The 18,700-nt window shown below is 37.9% G+C and overlaps 1 protein-coding gene across 1 annotated transcript; it reads left to right on the plus strand.

The window, feature by feature from the left end:
- Nucleotides 1–6,713: 6,713 nt before the first annotated feature.
- On the plus strand, nucleotides 6,714–9,344 carry foxb1a (forkhead box B1a). Its single transcript, XM_053487913.1, has one exon. The coding sequence runs from the start codon at nucleotides 7,154–7,156 to the stop codon at nucleotides 8,060–8,062; it is 909 nt and encodes a 302-aa protein (XP_053343888.1). The 5' UTR covers nucleotides 6,714–7,153; the 3' UTR covers nucleotides 8,063–9,344.
- Nucleotides 9,345–18,700: the final 9,356 nt, after the last annotated feature.

Consider the following 18,700-nt stretch of genomic DNA (forward strand, 5'->3'; position numbering starts at 1 on the left):
CCTTAAAAAAAACAGCATTAAAAGAGAAGTCCTATATTGATTTGACCCAAAGTGGTAATAAGACAACTTTAAGGAAATGTGTAATTGACTTAAGAAATAATTGCCCAGGTACAGATTGGTCAAAGATGCTGAGTTAATGATTGTAATCTTAGCATAGGTCTCAAGCAAAGTGATGTTTGCCAAAGGTTTTATAAAAAGAAGGAAATTGTTTTTATGCTGTTAAGAAAACTTTTGCACACAATTGTACCACCGATGTGTAATGAAGGATAAATTTTGTGTTTGCTGTGAAAGACAAATTTAATTTGAGATTTTGTGTTTGCACATTAGCGCATATGTGCGTGTGTGTGCAGATGCATGTGCAAGCGTGTGTGTGTGTGTGTGTGTGTGTGTGTGTGTGTGTGTGTGAGTGTGCATGCATATGTGATCCGGAATTGAAAGCACACCGGCTGTCTTCTATGAGTATGAGTATGCTGTTCATTAGACCACCTCCTCTTTTACACTACATCCATTATTATCCATTTCAAAGGCCACTTTCATAGTTTTATTCTCTATGAAATAGGCCAAGATCTAATAATCCACTCTAATTCATACATTTTTCACATAATATCTTCTTTTATCCTTTATGTTTTGTTTCAAAAGAATAAGAATACTTTATCGAAAAGATGACTCATTGCATGGATTTTAATCAGCTCACATAATTATTCACTAGCACTTCTCTGTACAGGATTTGAATGTTTTGAGTCTATTCGCTGGAGTGTCATCTGATGAGCTTTGTGCTAACTTTGCACAGCAGCACCAGTGCTGTCAATGTCCATGATAGTACCGCTATACTGTATGCTGTAGAGCTGCCTTTTGCACAACCAGTTTTAAAGCTTCTCTTAATATGCCAGATGTTCCCAGTTAGATGAGCTAGTTTTCAGGGAAATGCTTTCAGTCAGCAGGGTGAGCAAAGATAACTCTTTTTCAGGAGGTGATCAGTGATCATCCATCACCAAACCTAAGGAGAGCACCATGACTGCAATGAATTATGCAGGGGGGCAGGGCCTGGAGGTCCCCTTGTTCCTAGTCACACTTGATAGCCCAAACCCTGAACCCAGGTGAAGCACTCATCAGTCCTGCTGTTCCTCTCCATATGGACTCATTCAGCTGAGAAGATTCAACCCATGTTAGCAGTTTCTTTTGGTAAACACATCACACATGCAATCAGTTATCAATTTACACAAATGCTTATAGACATGTGTCGTTCAGTCTTACACTGGTGCCCAGCTGTGCAACAATCTGTATCTACTCTATTACACTGTGCCAGATGTGCTGGGTTGTCAAATGCTGTCTTTTTATTTCAATTTGACACTTGTTACACTTACATAAAAATTTTATTACTAATTGTAATCTTTCTAAATATCTGTCTTACCAGCATCCACAACAGAGATATTAGTTTTGGAACTTTCCATGGTACTGAATCTCCTCCTATTTAATTTTCTATATGCATGATGTTTCCTGGTGCTGTATAAATACACTGTCAATTATATTAATTGAGGCACATATATTAAAACTAAAACAATTTGTTTCTAGTGCAGAGTATTGAAGTGTATTGCATTTATTAATGGTTCGGTCACTGGTTTTAAAATCAGTAAGTTTTTCCCCCGATGTACCACACAGTTGCTGCTCCCACCTGACGGCCAAAGAAAGTAACTGCTGCTTACAGAACAAAAACACCGAAAACAGCTGTACTACAGCTTTTCCAGCGTTTAATTGGTCTATTTGCCATCATGCGCTATAAATAAAATCACCTAAAAGGGAAAAATATGGGCAAAGTTTTTATTACCCGTTTTTTTTTTCAATATAATTTGTCACAAAGGATACTGTGTAAATTGTAAAATATTTTAGTAGACAGACGACAGAAACTCAGTTTTCTCATTTTCTATTTATTTGTACCTTTGATGCAGTTTTTGGACCAAAAAAGTGGTTAAGACAAATGAGTCTTGACCTGTCTTCTTGTAAACCCCCTCATGATGCCCCACCATCCCACCCCATGCTCAGCTGAGACGCACTTTACACCTGATGTGCGGTATAATGAATGTCTAATTCGTGTAATTAGTCAATTAAGTATAATCCCAGCATATGTTGGCCATGCCCTGGAGGCACTGTTCTCCCAGGTACTTCGTTTGATGTCGCCGAGAAGCAACTAATTAATTTTACATGCATGCTAATATGGGAGTCGCTATATGGGCCAGCCCTCATGTTTATCCTGCTAACCTTTGTGGGAAATGAACTGCATCCCATCTAAAGCACAACGGCCAAAACCACTGGCTGTTATCAGTTTGTTTTTAATCATTTTACTTTTGTTTTATATGTAGCTTGGGTAGGACTGGGTAGGAGCATAATAATCTGCCAAATAAGCCCCCCTTGCAATCTGATAATTAATTGACATTCTTCTGAATATTCATACATTTCCTTACAAATTATGCGTGTAATTGCGATGTAAACCATCGCAGGGGAGGAGAAATCTCCGCAGCACTTTAAGATGAAAAGCTAAGATAAATAGTTTGTAGGCTTGAAATAAATCCACAATAACTAGGTTCTAGGTTTAGAACTACATTTTACAGCAGTTTACAATAACAATAAACAAACAAACAAATTAACCCTACGACGACACATAATAATAATAATAATAATAATAATAATAATAATAATAATAATAGAAGAAGAAGAAGAAGAAGAAGAAAAAGAAGATAATTAATCTGTGGAATTTAAGCTGTTAAACATTTAAAGCTGTCATATGTGTGATGTCATCTCCATGTGCATCGCTTCAACATCGCTGGAAAACAATACTACTGTATTTAACAATAGTAAAAACTTAGACACTTTAAAGTAAAAAAAAAATTGTCAGAGGTACATTTTTATTCAGCTTCACTTATTCGGTTGCATATTTGTAAAGGGGGGCATGGTGTTATTATTAAAGTGGGACAGAATATTAAGGAGTATTGCCATTTCAAAATTTGGCTTGACTTTTGACACAATTTTATTTGACTTTGTCCTTGGTCCATATATTGTGTTAATAGTACATTTTTACATTTCTTAAATAAAATCTATATATTTTAGTTAATGACTTAATATCTATAGCATACTAGTCAAGGAAAGAAAAACTTTCATACCTAGAAAAGAGCTTGTCATTACCCACACAACTAGCAATTTCCACATTTCTCTGCAATTAGAGGAATTCCTGGGAGGCTAGCGTTGCAGACGTGAAGCAGGCAGTCAGGTGTGGCTCCTACGTACTGAAAAAAAAAAATCTACATTAATCCTAGCACTATAGGGATCGCTGGGGTAATAGCATTAGTATAGCAGGTAATTATACAGAGGTGTTTTTTACTCTGATAACTGTGTTCTGTTATTTTGTAATTAAAATGTTATTTTGTATAATCTGTTAATCTGCGTAGTCAGGAGTCCTGGATTGACCTGAACATCCCTCGTATTTTTGTATTATATACACATTTTCCTCAGTGTAGATATATTTTTAGGGGCCAAAAACAAAGCAAAGAGAAAAACAAAAAAATTAAGGTCCCATTTTGACAGTAAAAGCTTTAATGTTTGGTCAACAGAGGTATAAAGAGGCAATGTTTTATCTCTGTTTGGTATTCTTCAGTGCAAATTTTACACAATAATAATAATTAGCAACAGGAGTAATCGTAAATATACTATTTAAATTTAGAATATTTTGTTTTAGTTTTGTTTTTTTTTTTAAATATCTTTAAATAAAAACCTTTTAAGTCTTGGTAAGTTTTGAGGTTGTTTTAATGCTTTGTAATTAGGTGTTCCGTTTCTCTGTGCAGAGCTCTCCTTGTCGGGTCCCTGATCAATAGCCGTCCACTCCTCTGTCCTCGGGCATATGGGTGGTACAGCACATCACTGCTATGCCATCTGACGAGATTGTTTTGCTATCATTCGCCACATTACAGATCGACTGTGCTCGGTCCTCTTTGAGCAGCATTTGTTTGGCATTGTGCTGGCTTAGTGGCCATGGAGGGCAGACGTGTGAAAGTGGCTGTTTGATTCCCCTTTTCATCCCCGTGACCTTAAGCTTTTGTGTCCCGTCGCCCTGGGAATGTTACGCCTCACTACTCGACTTTGAGATGGTTGCAGGGAGCGCCTTTGTTTTTTTCCCCCTTTTTTTGGACGCACACAAAATTGTTATGGCCTACCCGCAACACCTTCACACACCCCCGCTGTAAAAACTAGGCTACTTAAGGCTGGAGTCCCGGTTCACAAGTGCAGCGCAATTTGGCTTAGCGCGGCTTTTGTTCAGCGCGTACAAATGACCAAACTCACGCACGCATTGTACAGTTGATCTACTGCTGTTACCCCGATTCTCAAGTCCTGGGATGACGAAGAAGTGGAGGAGTAGGGTGAGAAGGAGGGTGGAATTTTCAGGGTTTAGGCAAAGAAAATCAGTACCTTACAAATAAAAAAAAAATAACACCAAATGAAAAAATGCCACTAATTGTGCAGATATTTTGTTTTATTAATTTTATTTATAACGGCAAAATTTATGATGTCTATAAATATTACTGCATAAACTGTATTATAGTGCTAAAATGGCACAATCCATGTTTTTTTTTTTATATATATAATATAATATAATATAATATAATACACTGGATTGTGCCATTAAAAAAAATATGTATGTATGTGTGTGTGTGTGTATATATGTGTGTGTGTGTGTGTGTGTGTGTGTGCAGTAGACAAAATTATAAGGCTGGTGTGAAGTGGTGAGTTGGCAGGTTTATTAAAGAATACTTGCTGTGTCACAAAAGGCTTGTTCGGTTTGATCGACGTCGCCGGGACTGCTTGGAAGACTTCTTACGGAAAGAAAAGCCTGGAAAATCGGTCTTCTTTGGCCATTTACTGTCAATACACAAACAGGGGAATGACACGTTAAAAGAGTTAGTTCATGAAGAAGAGAGAAAGAAATAGTGACATGTAAAAAGCGCCGTGCTAAAGTCGCAGCGTGGAGCTGACTTCCTATCCCGGAAAGTGGACAGTGGTGCTGACACGGAGATTGTGCGGCAACCCAGGAAACTATACGACTTTCCCCTGCTTTCACCCTGTTTTGTAAATATTAACTGCCTGCTCATTTTTTTCTCTCAAGGCTTTTCTTGTTTCGACTCCCCCGTCACCATTTGCAAACTGCTACTGCTTCAAAAAAAATCTGAATAAACCTTGTATTTTTGTCCGCAATCACTTGGGTGACCGATTCTGTTCGGGATCTGTCAGAGAGCTGAAGGGTCGCATTGTGGATTTATGGAAGAAAATTTGCATAAATTATGAGTAAATCCGCGAGCGCGTGTGTGGTCCCCCGTATTGCAAATCCACCAAGCGGAAAGGTGGCCCTTGGTGAGCTCTGAAAAATAAAGCTTGAATGGCCATTGCTCAAAATAGGCTTCCATTTGGTTTTCGCATTCACATAATTGACTTATGGATATTTTATACAGTTTTCGCAACGCCACCCTAAAGGCTTTATTTGCATTTCTGAAGTACTTTTCAATTTGTTTTAAACAAATACAAAAGGCTGCCTGGCATCATGAAGTTTCGTTTCAATGAGGGTTTTGTGTTTATTTTGTATAGCTGTTTGTGCATTTGCGCACCATTGCTAATCCCGCATTTTAAATCGAAGGCAACTAAGCAATTTTAATTTTTACATTTATTTCAAAAATAATTACAGTATTTAAATAAGTTTTTAAATAATATGCATTACATTTTGGAATTACTTTTGTGTTACATAGAAAGCTGTTGGGCATTTAATTTTCCCCCTTAATTTGCGAAAATTATGGATTTTTTTGTATGTTTATTATTGTTGATTTATGTGCTTTGGTTCTTGGTGTTTTCTGCTATTCAGATACTTTGTCTCTTTACATTAATACTGGCTTTTCAATGTTATTTGAAGAGGTACTCGAGTGCTCGTGCGTTGCGCTTAATATTGTGGGACGTGCATGCGCATTTAAAATAGAAATAATGAGCCTCTATTATTTTACTATCGATAAAAAGATTAAGTCTTTTAAACAGCACACATTTGCAATTTTGTTACATTAACCCGTTGATCTTAATCGCATTACCTTTTTAGCAACTGTAAAAAAATGACATCTTGTGACCTTTTTTTTGGACAATACACATTTCAAGCATGTGCATGCGGTTGAAATGATGGTTATAAGATTAGGGTTATGTGGCTCATTCGGTAAATTAGAGACAAACAACAGATTCAAATGCAAACACACAGTATGAGCTCATGGTGCAGATAGTGTCAGATTTGTTTGTCAGTGTAATCGACATTATCGAAGAGTCGTAACAAAGCGCAAAGCAAAAGTCATGCGAGCTCTGTAGTGACAGAAAACCGAAAAAGTAGCCGTAACAATACAATGCAAACTGAGAACTAGTGCCAGCCAATTTCCATGTCAAACATCCCATTGCTTAGTAGCTCCATTTGTACGCGTGAATTGCAGACCAAGCACCCTGCGAAGCCCACAGAAAGGTTAGCGCATACCTTCACACACTGTTACTGGGTGCCATCGCGGTTCAATTCCGGTTTGCCGAGCCTTTTCACCCCCTTTGCTCTGTCTTCAAATGGAAATGATTCCTATTGGCCCAAGGTGTCCGTGTAAATAGGTGTAAATGAAACCAGATTATGCCTCTCTCCTACCCACTCCCCCTCCTCCTCCCAAGGCGATTGTCATGTGATAGCAAAGAAGTGGCACATTAATGAAGCGCCGCTCCGGGGGTCTTTTCTGCTCATGTCACCACATAAAACTATCAGATGGTTCGAGGAAGGCCATGGAGGCAGGCACTTAGCTCACCTTATCAAGCAAGAAGAGAGGGTATCTCGTCTATTCGTCTGACTCGGCAGGAGGAAGGCTGAAGCTTATCTACAACTCGTCCAAAGGGGCAGACTTGTTTTTTACACCAGCGGACAGCAGCGCAGCCTCACATCAACAGCGAATGCTGCAGCAACGGACTTCCAACTTTCAGCGCTCTGAAACTTGGACACACCACAGCCGGTAAACCTCTTCTTTCCGTTATTCCCCCCCTCTTTCTCTCGCTTTGAGATTTGTTCATTTCGTCCCTTAGACCGAATTAATTCGATCTCTTAAAAAGCAAGAGGATGCCTCGCCCGGGCAGAAACACGTACAGCGACCAAAAGCCTCCCTATTCTTATATCTCTCTCACGGCTATGGCGATCCAGAGCTGCCCCGAGAAGATGCTGCCGCTTAGTGAGATCTACAAATTCATCATGGACCGCTTCCCGTACTACCGCGAGAATACGCAGCGATGGCAGAATTCACTGAGACACAACCTGTCTTTCAACGACTGTTTCATCAAGATCCCGCGGCGACCCGACCAGCCGGGCAAGGGCAGTTTCTGGGCGCTGCACCCGAACTGTGGCGACATGTTTGAGAACGGCAGCTTTCTTCGGCGCCGCAAACGCTTCAAGGTGCTCACGTCGGACCCACTGGCCCCGAGCAAGCCATCGGAAGCTGCACATTACCTGCAGCAGCAGCATGCCAAGCTGCGCCTGAGCGCGCTGGCAGCCACTGGAGCGCACCTGCCACATGTGCCCGCCTACAACCTGACCACACCTCCGCCGTCCACCTTCAAACACCCGTTCGCCATTGAAAACATCATCGCGCGTGATTACAAGGTTCCAGGCGGCCTTGCCTTTTCCACTATGCCCTCAATGTCTGCCGGCTACCCGTTACACGGTCAGCTCGCCACAGCCTGGCCGCACGTGTACGGCGCGGGAGCTCTTGAGAGCGCTGCACCGATTTCCGTGGCAAGCGAGTACGGCGCGTACGGCGTGCCTATCAAGTCGCTGTGCCACGGAGCGCAGAGTTTGCCCGCCGTGCCGGTTCCCATCAAGCCGATGCCCCCGCACCTACCCGCGTTCCTCTCGAACTCTCCACAGTCTTTAAGCCCCACGTCCCCTCACACAGCAACCGGCCAAAGCAGTCCGGCCAACCCGAGCGATGCTCTGAGCGGACCGGCTACACTGCAATCAGTCGCCGTGCATTGACGGACACTTTCCGTGACAAGGAACTGTGTGAGGCCTGTAGACAGCTTCACGGCTACGTCCGAAACCTAACACTACTGTACTAAATAAAATTAGTACGCCAGCTGAGGTTTCATATACATTTCAATACATTTCTACTATAATTGACTCATGGATTAAGTGCAGTTTTCACCACTCCACACTCTAAAGACTTTGCAGTTTTAAAAATGTCCAATATATACAAATACAAATGGTTTTAGTCCAAATGAATGCACAGCTTTACATAAACGCAAAGTTTGGGGTTGTCACGGTGAAACAGTCTTGGTTTGGTTTGTATTTATCGCTTTTAGGCACCAGATAATCCTGTAGTTTACTATAACAGACGGACTAATTTTGCAATATTGCATTTAGTACTGAAATTTGCGGTGGAGGACGTGGCCAAATACCCTCTCCAAAGTTTCTTTTTTTAGCCCTTGAAACTGTTTACCACAACGATAGTCCACCGTTATACAATCAAGACAAGAGCTATGTCTGTGTTGCAGTAATGTTAATTTATGTGTATGTGTTTTCCGATTTTGTGCGTTGCTTTAAATAGTTTTGTGTCTGATTACTCCGACTCAGTATACAGATAAAGGCATATTTTATAGTTTTTTTTTTTTTTGTTTCTCAAGAAAATTAATTCTGGAATTACTACATTATTTTCTAATTGAAATGACATTGGGAAAATGTAATAGGCTTATAATAATGCTGTTTTTCTAATTTTACAGTTTTGGTGTTAATAAGGTCATTAGTCAGGACGAACAGGTTAAACTCACTTCAGTTTATACAGTTAGATTTGGTGCGAGCACCTTTGGCAACAAACTTTCAAAATCGCATGTTAAATTAGTACAGATGAAGGTTAATCGAAAATGCTCTTCGATAAGACTGTATCACTTTACAACAACATGAACAACAAAACTTATTTTTCATACCAAACGATTTCATTAGATTTTACATATGAATCTACACATATTGAAAACTTGAAAACTACATTTAAAAGGTGGGGTAAACGCGTATATGTGTGAATAATTGCAAATAAGTGATATAAAATTGTGTTAAATGATGCACTTTTTAGTTTGATGTTTTAGATTATCTCTATTTTACAGGAGATGTTTTGTGGAGCATTTAATTTAAAGCCGTGGTGACCATGTGTATTAAATGCCGTAAATTTGTAAACTTTTTTTTATGTTCACATTGTAAGGCATGCATTTTCGAAACTTTGTGTTGTTTTGCTGGAAGCATGCGAGCTTTTAAAAAAATGTGCAAAACGTCTGCATTAAATTATAAACTTGGTCATCAGAATATTTTTTCATTAAAATGATGCAAACCTTGAACATTTTGTTGTTTCGTTTTTAAGAAGTTTTCTAATTTGTTGAATTTTTGAATTAGAATTTTGCTTCTAAATAATTGCGCACTGTTTATACACTTTATTATAATTTATTATTATTATTATTATTATTATTATTATTATTGCATTTGAGAAAAAAATACACTATAGCATCAGGTGCATAATACCGATGTTTAAATAACACACTGGTTTAGTCGCTCTAACTGTGCTAACATTCAGCCTTCACACGGGAAGGATCTCAGCACACATTGGGTTTATTCTGTAGCTGTTTGGAAAAGGCGCACTGAGCTGAACGAGCTGAATGAAGCGCGGGCTTGATTAGGATGCACAGAGCTCCTGGAGGAGAGCCACAGCGCAGACAGCCACTCATTCATGCTGCTCACTTTCACACTCTTTTACACAGTACCTTCTGCAAATGTGTGTATATATAGACACTTTAATATAATTGATAATTGCGGCATTAAAAGCACAATGCACTGTAGTGCAAAAAATAATTGTTTGGAATTGTTTTACTAGTGTATTTTACCCGGCAGATAAAATCCAAACAGGATTCGTTTCTTTATGAGAAAAAATGTTTGCATTATTTATGTATTCCATGGATAAGGTAGAATCGTTGGTTGTTTTTTTATACATTTTATTTACCCTTTTTAATTCGTTCACCCTTTTTTTCACTTCACGCTAGTAAAAAAAACTAACACTTTTTGTTTATATCATTGTATTTATTCTTTCGATTTAGACTAATGGCTAAACAGTGAGAAACAGGTGTATTGTTTGCACCTCCGCCCACAGAGCAACAGCCTTCTCCGGGATATTAAGCAAATACATTAGAATTCCGTCACTTTATGCAACGGAGCTGATCAAATAAAAGGGTCTCTGGCCACTTCATTCACTCCCATTCAGCTGAATAGAAAGTGCAAAGAATTGCAAACTTAGACTGGGCCACCGATGTAGATTTAGCCTTTTTTTCCAAAGAGACAAAAAGGCTGATTTCTCACAAACACATAGCTGACTGGGGGACTAGGAAACGAGCTCGGAGAGCCCTTTGGAATTTAAATCCAACCCCTCCCCCTTTAGACTGTGTTTGCACAACACTGCAAGTTGCTGCGTTTTATTCTTATTCTTATTTGTGTGCGGCATATCCTTGTTTATTCTGTGCTATAGTAGAAACTGTGATGTACATGTTATATTTAAAGAGGTGATAAAATAACAAAAATAAACAAAAACTTGATAGATAGATAGATAGATAGATAGATAGATAGATGGATAGATGTACCTGGAATAAAAATTACAGTTATAATCACAATCAACAGGAAACATATAAACATGCTCATTGGAAATAGCCATAGGATATCTTTTTTTCTTTTTTTTCCCTGGAGCACTAACCAGGGTGTGTTACCTCTTAGCCTGCTTTATTCAATAGAACAGACATCATGTGTGTTGTCTAATCAAAGACAAAACTGTTGTTGTGTCCCTCCCTCCTCTCCAACACTACAAAGAAGAAGGTCATCTTGGGCAGAGGAATAAAATATAGAGCATGCCATACTAAACCACAATGTGGTAGTTTAATTAAAAGAATTCATTAAAGTGGAAGCCTATGGTAATTAGCATGCATAATTTATGATTTGCTTAATGCATGCCATCGTGGCTAGTAAAAAAAAAACACAAAAAAACCCCTCAACATCCAGTGAAGGGAGCTGATATGAATAGTGAATGATTATTTATAACATGTTTATTATTGAGATGGCAAAACTTTAATACTTTGTTCATATTAGGTTTCACTGTCTTTTTCTGTTTTCAATGTCACTAAGGGCTGCAAATGAAAAAAAAAAAAGGGTTATCAAACAAACCTATTACATTAAATTATTCAGACAAAATCTAATTTATGTAAGATGTCATTTCCATGTGATCTAGATTGTTTATCAAAAAGAATTACTGTGAATACACAATACTGTAAATAATGTAAATACACAAATGCACAGTAGGTACGTGATTTTCTCTTCAACACTGCTGCCGTCGTCAGAGCATTCTCCTTACTAAAATTGTGCCTGTGCTGAATTTGAGAGGTTTGACATAATGAGATCAGAAAAAGACGCAGCCCTTCATGTTTCTCTCATATTATGAGCTGTCAGCACAGTGTTTGTAAAAGTGATAAAAATTAATCTATGGTAAGCAAAAGTTGCATTAAGTTTACTCTGCAGATGTGCCAAAATGCTTGCTAGTGGCAGACAAGTTTTGATGTGTTTATTCTTTGCTGGTGGTTATTTTTTTTATATAATGCAGCTGCCTATAGAAAAAACATCCTAACAGTGAAAAGTAACAGAACTAGACAGCATGAATACTGCATTTTGCAGTTTAGTTTAGAATCTATGTAATATATTTTGGGATGAGTAGTTTTATGGCCTTTTTATGATTAAACATAAATGAAGAGAAGATCTTTAATTCTTTAATTGTCGTACACAATGGATCTAGTAAAATAATTAAATGTTTGGCATTTCTGTCATTCTCTATTATGAGCTACATATTTATTTGAAACTGATCATAAAAATAATAATTTCCTTGCTACACACACACACACACTGTTTATGAATGTTATCTGCTGGACGACTGCTGGAGGTCAAGCAGATTGCTGTGGTTGACAGATGCAGGTGGAGCAGGCAATAGAGGACATGCAAAGCAACAGAGGGCTGCGATGAAGTGAGAGTTGGACTGAGCCAAACACCCACATGTGCATGAAATTAGAATGTCAACATCTGATTCACACTGCTGGGCAGTGACTGTGAAACAAATTATGTCAGTGGGAGGCGTGTGCCATATTCCACTGAGACATGGTTATCTACTGAATGTGGGACAAACTGGAGTCATAATGGCACTGCATTGAAATTTGTTTTATCATGTCATAAAACTTGGATCATAATTTATTGTAACTACACAGATTTAAAATGACTGAACATATCTCTTTATTTTAAACAAATAAGCTGTTTTATTTTTTTACTTAAAACATCATTTGTTATTCATTGGCATTTCATTAGTTTGGTAAGTACAATTTACAAATGACACTAAAAGGTCTTTTCCTGTTTGAGGCCACCTGGTCTCTTACCCAATGTCCAATTCTTATGCTCCCTGTTAGAGCTAATGGAAATGACTTAGCATACCAGTGGCGGGGAAAGTGGGACTAATTGTTATTCAAGATAAAGATGTGTATTATCACAGGAAGGCGATAATAGGAACCATTAGACAGGATCTTAGTTTTAAAGGTCTTTGCTTTCACCTTAACTCACTCTAGAAGAGTTGTCCTGTCTTACTGGTTCACCAGGTTAGCTAAAAAGCACTCTCAAAAGCACATTTGTTTGAGTTCACCTCTTTACACTTAATTTATCAGTGTAGAACCTTGTTCCCTAATGCTGTTAATTACATAAGTATTGTAATCCTTATTCATGTGCAAACACACAGCAAGCTTTCACACAGCCTTATATTGCAGATTTATATAGATTTTTGTTTCTGTTTCCAGTAATAACACTCATAAATGTACCATGTGCCATAACAAATACAAGACTAACTAAAAGTGATTCACACCTGTTTTGGCCTGCAGAGACACAGATGAACCACATAGCCTCAATGTTGCTACACAGGTTCAGACACGGCCCAGCATGGGCTGCAAAGCTTTCCATTCATCACACTTCAGACTCTAGCTCTGGCAGTAGTGACACACTCAAAGCATGCCATGTATCCATGCACATACCAGACCCAAGCATCCCCCCCACACTCATTTTCCACATCATATTTCATATAGTTCAGCTTTATATGAGCGCTAGCTTATAGTCTTGAATTTTATGAATAGAGTTGTACAAACAGGGAAATTTGAGAATACTGGCAAATTTTTTTAGTTTTTGCAGTCTGCATTATTTATCTGAGAGAAAATGATGGGTTGGCGGTCATCCACATTATTACAATATGAAACTGAGTGTACCTGTGTGAATTGCTGAATGAGTGCTGACTTGTAGATTACATCAGACGCTTAATCAGAGTTAACCACTGGGATTGCTGTGCTGTTTGCTATTTAGCATACCACAAATAACCATGTCTGTATGATGCATTCATTTCATTTAAAAGCAGATAATTTGCTGATGTACTCATATTTTATATTAATCAGGGTGTGTGTGTGTGTGTGTGTGTGTGTGTGTGTGTGTGTGTTTATGTCTTTGTGTGTGTGTGGGTGGGTGTGAGCAGCACATTCCCTGAGCAGGCAGTGGTTGTCTGTGTGATTAACAGCCCTCCGCTTTGTCTTGGCTTGTCATCTGGATGGCTCAAAGTAAATGCGTTGCTCAATGTAAACAGCCAAACAGCGGTTTGCATATTTGGCTAATGTTGGGTAATTATACTGAAGATATCGCTCTCTTCAGGACACTGCAGCATGGTGTTATGGTGCTAAGGGTGCTTTTGCACTATAATGTTAGACATGCTAAAGCACTAACCGCTTCTGTAGCATTTTTTCCTACTCTGATTATTTCCCTCTGCAGAGGTGCCACAGCAAGTTAATTTATTGCCCTTTTTTCAGAGATCTTTATCTCATGTCATAAAAATAACACTTTCAGTTCCACTTCAAAGGCAGGAGGGCCAGTAGAGGTGAGAAAAAAAGAGTCAAGAAGTGCTAAAGGCCAGATCCAGCAATCAGATGAGCTACTGATGATGAGCAGTGTCAGTGGAGGCCACCTTTTACCCCAGCCATATCTCCAATGAGAAAAAAAATAAGGTGTGAACCCTGACAGCAAAAATGGCTCTTTCTCCTTTTCATTCTCATGTAGTATTGAAGGAATGGGGCCAGATCAGCCTTATAGAGTCACTAGAGACTCGGTAATCTATAGAGACTACAGTAGTCGTATGAAATCAGTTGCTGGATGGAAACTGGTGGATTTGCCTCAAACAGTTATCACAAAAGAGGATGTAGCAAACAATTATTAGATACTCCATGGCACTCTCTGAGGAACATCCATCAGGACTCAGGACACATCTTTTGTAGATTTGAAATTCACAATACTGTATTTAAATCTAGAGGAAGCTTTCTGTAATGGGGCTCTGTGACATGCAGATGGATGCCTCTTGTTGTCGAATAACAAGGCCTTATTGTCCCGCTAATGTAACTTGATCAGTCTTTGATCTAATCCCATGTTGTCACGATCAGTGTGAAAATTCCAAATCAAGAGCACGATTCACTACTTTTGTTATCGTGATAATCTCTCACATTTAAATTCGACTTTGTTCTTTTGTGGCTTTGTTAAGAAAGCACAATGTGGGGTTAATTAGCAGCCACTGGTGCTCCCTGTGTTCCCTCACAGTTAAGTATCCTCTTCAGCAAGCCCCAACACTCAGACACAGCCACTGCAAACACAGCCAAGGTCCCGTCATTAACAAACAGCAAAATAACAAACAGAGCTGTTAATCCTAGATTTAAAGGACAGCACTGGATTGACTATATGAATAATTGTGCTACATTCTGGTCTCAGAGAAGCACACCACAAGTAATGTGTAGCCATTTGAATACGTTTGTTAAATACCACGTATTAAACTCAAACATCTGACCCACTATACCATTGGGTGGGGGTCGAGGCGGGGGAGGGGGGGGGGTATCACACCGTCATACCCATATGTGATCATTTAGTAAATACAAGTGCCACTGCATGAAGAATACAGTCATGAAAAAGAAAGTACATTCTCCTTCAGTTCTGTGTTTTTTATTTACCAGTGCCTAAATAACAATCACACTGTTATCATCAACTTCTATAAACAATTAGATAACCTCAACTGACAACAACAAAATAAACACAATGGACTTCACAATTTTGTCATTTTCTCCCAAAAAGTAAACAAAAAAAATAAGTATACCATTCCATCCTCTACAATCATTAAGACAGTAATTAGGGACCAGGTGTTGCTCATGAAATGACCTTAATTAGCTAATTATCAAAAGTGTGACTATCTCAAGAGATGCAGAAACTTTGACAGTTTGGAGTGTTTGTCTACATTATGTCAAGCATGATCTCAGAAAAGCAACTACTGTCTCTCATTAGTCTGTGATGGGTTATATGTTCACCTCCAAGCAATTTGAAATTCATCATTCTGCAGTGGAGAGCCTTCCTCTTGTCAAGGTCTGCTGTATTGGGCATCCCAGCAAAATAAAGCCCTATGCAAAAGTCTTTAGCCATTCCACCTTTCATTATATTAAATTATGTAGCTTAAATGAAAGCAAAAGGAATAAATGTTTTACTGCAGCAGGCTGCAACATACCTACAGATATGATTTAAAAATTGATTGTTTATGCAACGACTTCAGCATCAACCTCATATCCCCTCTCATCTGTTCCAATCACTTAGCATTCAATATCACCAATATACTAATCACCAATCTGATAATCTTTTATCATTTGTACCTGTTTCTTACTGGTTCATGCCTTGAGTTAGATGCCTTTTTATTCTTGAATGATTTATAGGTCACCGTGTGGCGTAACAAACAAAAACATTCATCAGAAACTGGTCAGGTACAGAGACTGGACTGAAAATGACAGCCAAAAACTTGTCAAAAATGAGAGCCAAAAAAAAAAAAAGACCTTTAGGAATCCTAGAGAACTGTTCCTCAGGATTACCTAAAAATATAAGAAAGTCTGTCTCTTTGGAAGCAAAATATAAAGAACTGAGACGAGGCTCAAGACTTTTGCACAGTTCTGTATGTTCTATTTTAGACAAGTAATGCTCAGAAATAAAAAGACATAAATATAAAGAATAAATAGGCGCATTTCAAGTTTATGTTTATGACATAACTAAATAACTAAATAACTCACTAAATAAATAAATAAATATCTGAAAAAAGAAGCAAAAAAAATCAGAAAAGGACTGAACAATGTGTCTTTCATGAAAAGGTTGCTAGGAAAAAGCACTCTACAAAAAGAATATAGCAGCATGACTTAAATCTCCTCAAACCGCAAAGGTCTTGGAAAAGTCTTATTTCGACTGATGAGACCATGGTGAAGATATTTGATAATCATGCGCAGTACTATGTTCAGAAAAAAAACTAAACCAGCGTATCACCACAAAACCCCATTCTAGTTGTCAGGCATACTGGTGGAGGGCTAAATCAGTGGGCAGAAAATTGTTCCAAAATGAAATTTTTCTGAACTGATAAACTCTTTTACTTTCTTTTACTGATAAAAAATTGTTGGGGAGCACACAATGCAAAAAAGTTTTTATTAAAATAATATGGAATTGGAACTTTTAATTAAAAAAAAATAATAATCATGTGATGCCTGATTTGCAAAACGCTCACATGAAAAAAATGTAAAATAAGTAAATTGCCAAACGTAAAAACCAAAAGTATTTTTTTTTTACATCTCAGTATTCATGTGAAGTACATGTGACACTTTTTAAAGGCTAATTGTCAGACATAAACAGACAAGGAGGATAAAAAAAATTGTATGCTATAATTCAATTGTGTGTTTATATGGCATGTAAAGTATATCCTGCATTAAATTTCCTTTGTAACAATGAAATAAATGTTAAAATTATTGTGAATTTGAAAAAGAGCATGATATTAGTACTGACTGTGTGTTTTTGATTTATTGACACTAATGAGAGCCCATGTCCACCTAAACTCCTTGTATTGACACCTATAGTCTGACCCTCTCTTACACATTAACTCAACGGATATAGACTTTCCTCATTCAGGCACAATATTGCCCTCCTTCAGAGCAAGATTTCCCCCATTCCCTGGTGGTCTAATTTATGTTAAGTCACCAGTCTCCCCATGGCAGCTTTGAGACATCCATGAATGGAGGGCGCACTGTGCAGGTCTGTGCCTGTGCCAGGGTCCCCAGTGAGATTATCCTCCACGGGAAAAAGAGCTACACACCGAAACCATCTGCAAATCTGTGGACAGAGCAGACTCATGAGAAGATTCACACTGCAATTGAGTTTTACTTGGGAAGCAAGTAATTAATTCCGACTCTGAGAGAGAGAGAGAGAGAGAGAGAGAGAGAGAGAGGCATATGTTGTTGACATAACTGGCAAACATAAAAATATTTTATGTTTTATATAACATAAGCATTTTAAAAAACAAGTAAACAAACATAAATAAACACAACTTTTTATGTAAATGTAAGCATTTTTTGTAATGCATTTATGAATTGTTTTTTAAAAAAGTCATTTATTACTAGGGGTTATAACAAATTCTATGACTATTTTATCTTCTCTTAATGCACTATAAGTGCGGCCTGGTGGTTTAATATGTTTTGGTATGAACACTTTTAATGCATCACATACTGTATATCTTTTACCAATGTTTAACAAATACCCCCATGTTTATTATTTCTTGGTTTTATGGCTATATAAAGAAAATAAAACAGAAATCAGAAGTCAATTAAGAAGGTACCAACATGCTGATTTAATAGCTGAGTTCACTTAAAAGGAGTTTTCCATTGTAACTATAATACCCAAGAGGCTTTTTGTTGATTACTGTAGCTGAACATGTTTATGCTTGTGGATGCTAATGAGGCAGTAAATAAACACGGCAAGAAATGGCTTCACTCCTGGAGTTAGCTTCATCACACTATGCCCGAACCCAGACACAAAAATTTCTCAGAGGAATGTTTTCGTACTCTGATTATGACAATGGATGTAGGTTATTTAAGTTAATTAAAAGATGCACAGAATGATGAAATTGGGAGAAATTAAAGGCTTATGGTTCCTAATAAACCATATTATAGGGGAAAAAAAGGGTTTGTTTCCATCAGCACTTTCTTTCTTACTGTAGACATAAGCTTCATAATGTTGTGAAAGGCTTCATTAATAATAAACATTAGCAAAGTGTGTTGTTGGTAATTTTGACTGAATATGTGGAGTCAATATGTAGATTAATCCTGTTTAGTTAATTGAATTACATGTCAAACTTGCTAACTCCTGCAACTTTGATTACTTGCCCTAAATATGGGTTTTAGCTAAAGGTCCAATATAGCTGTTACCTCAGGCCATGGTATGACCAACACCTCCTATTTAACAGCACAAATGACTTGGGCATTCTGGCTTTCATCCATCCTGTCTTTAAAGGTGCCTCTATTATGGCAGTCACACCCCACATTCATTCCCGTACTCCCAGTAACTAGCGGAAAGTCACTTGGTGCAACTTGGGCTTTATTATAATATTTTTTTTCCCCATGTGTCATAATTGATACAAAATCTCAAATTTGTGTCTCCATGTTTTTTTATCATTAAAAAATATTATATTTCTATATT

Source organism: Clarias gariepinus, chromosome 2 (assembly GCF_024256425.1).
Source record: "Clarias gariepinus isolate MV-2021 ecotype Netherlands chromosome 2, CGAR_prim_01v2, whole genome shotgun sequence".
Lineage (NCBI taxonomy): Eukaryota > Metazoa > Chordata > Actinopteri > Siluriformes > Clariidae > Clarias > Clarias gariepinus.

Bases quoted from the DNA above. Each gene is read 5' to 3' on its own strand.
- foxb1a (XM_053487913.1), top strand. From the start codon at position 7,154: ATGCCTCGCCCGGGCAGAAACACGTACAGCGACCAAAAGCCTCCCTAT.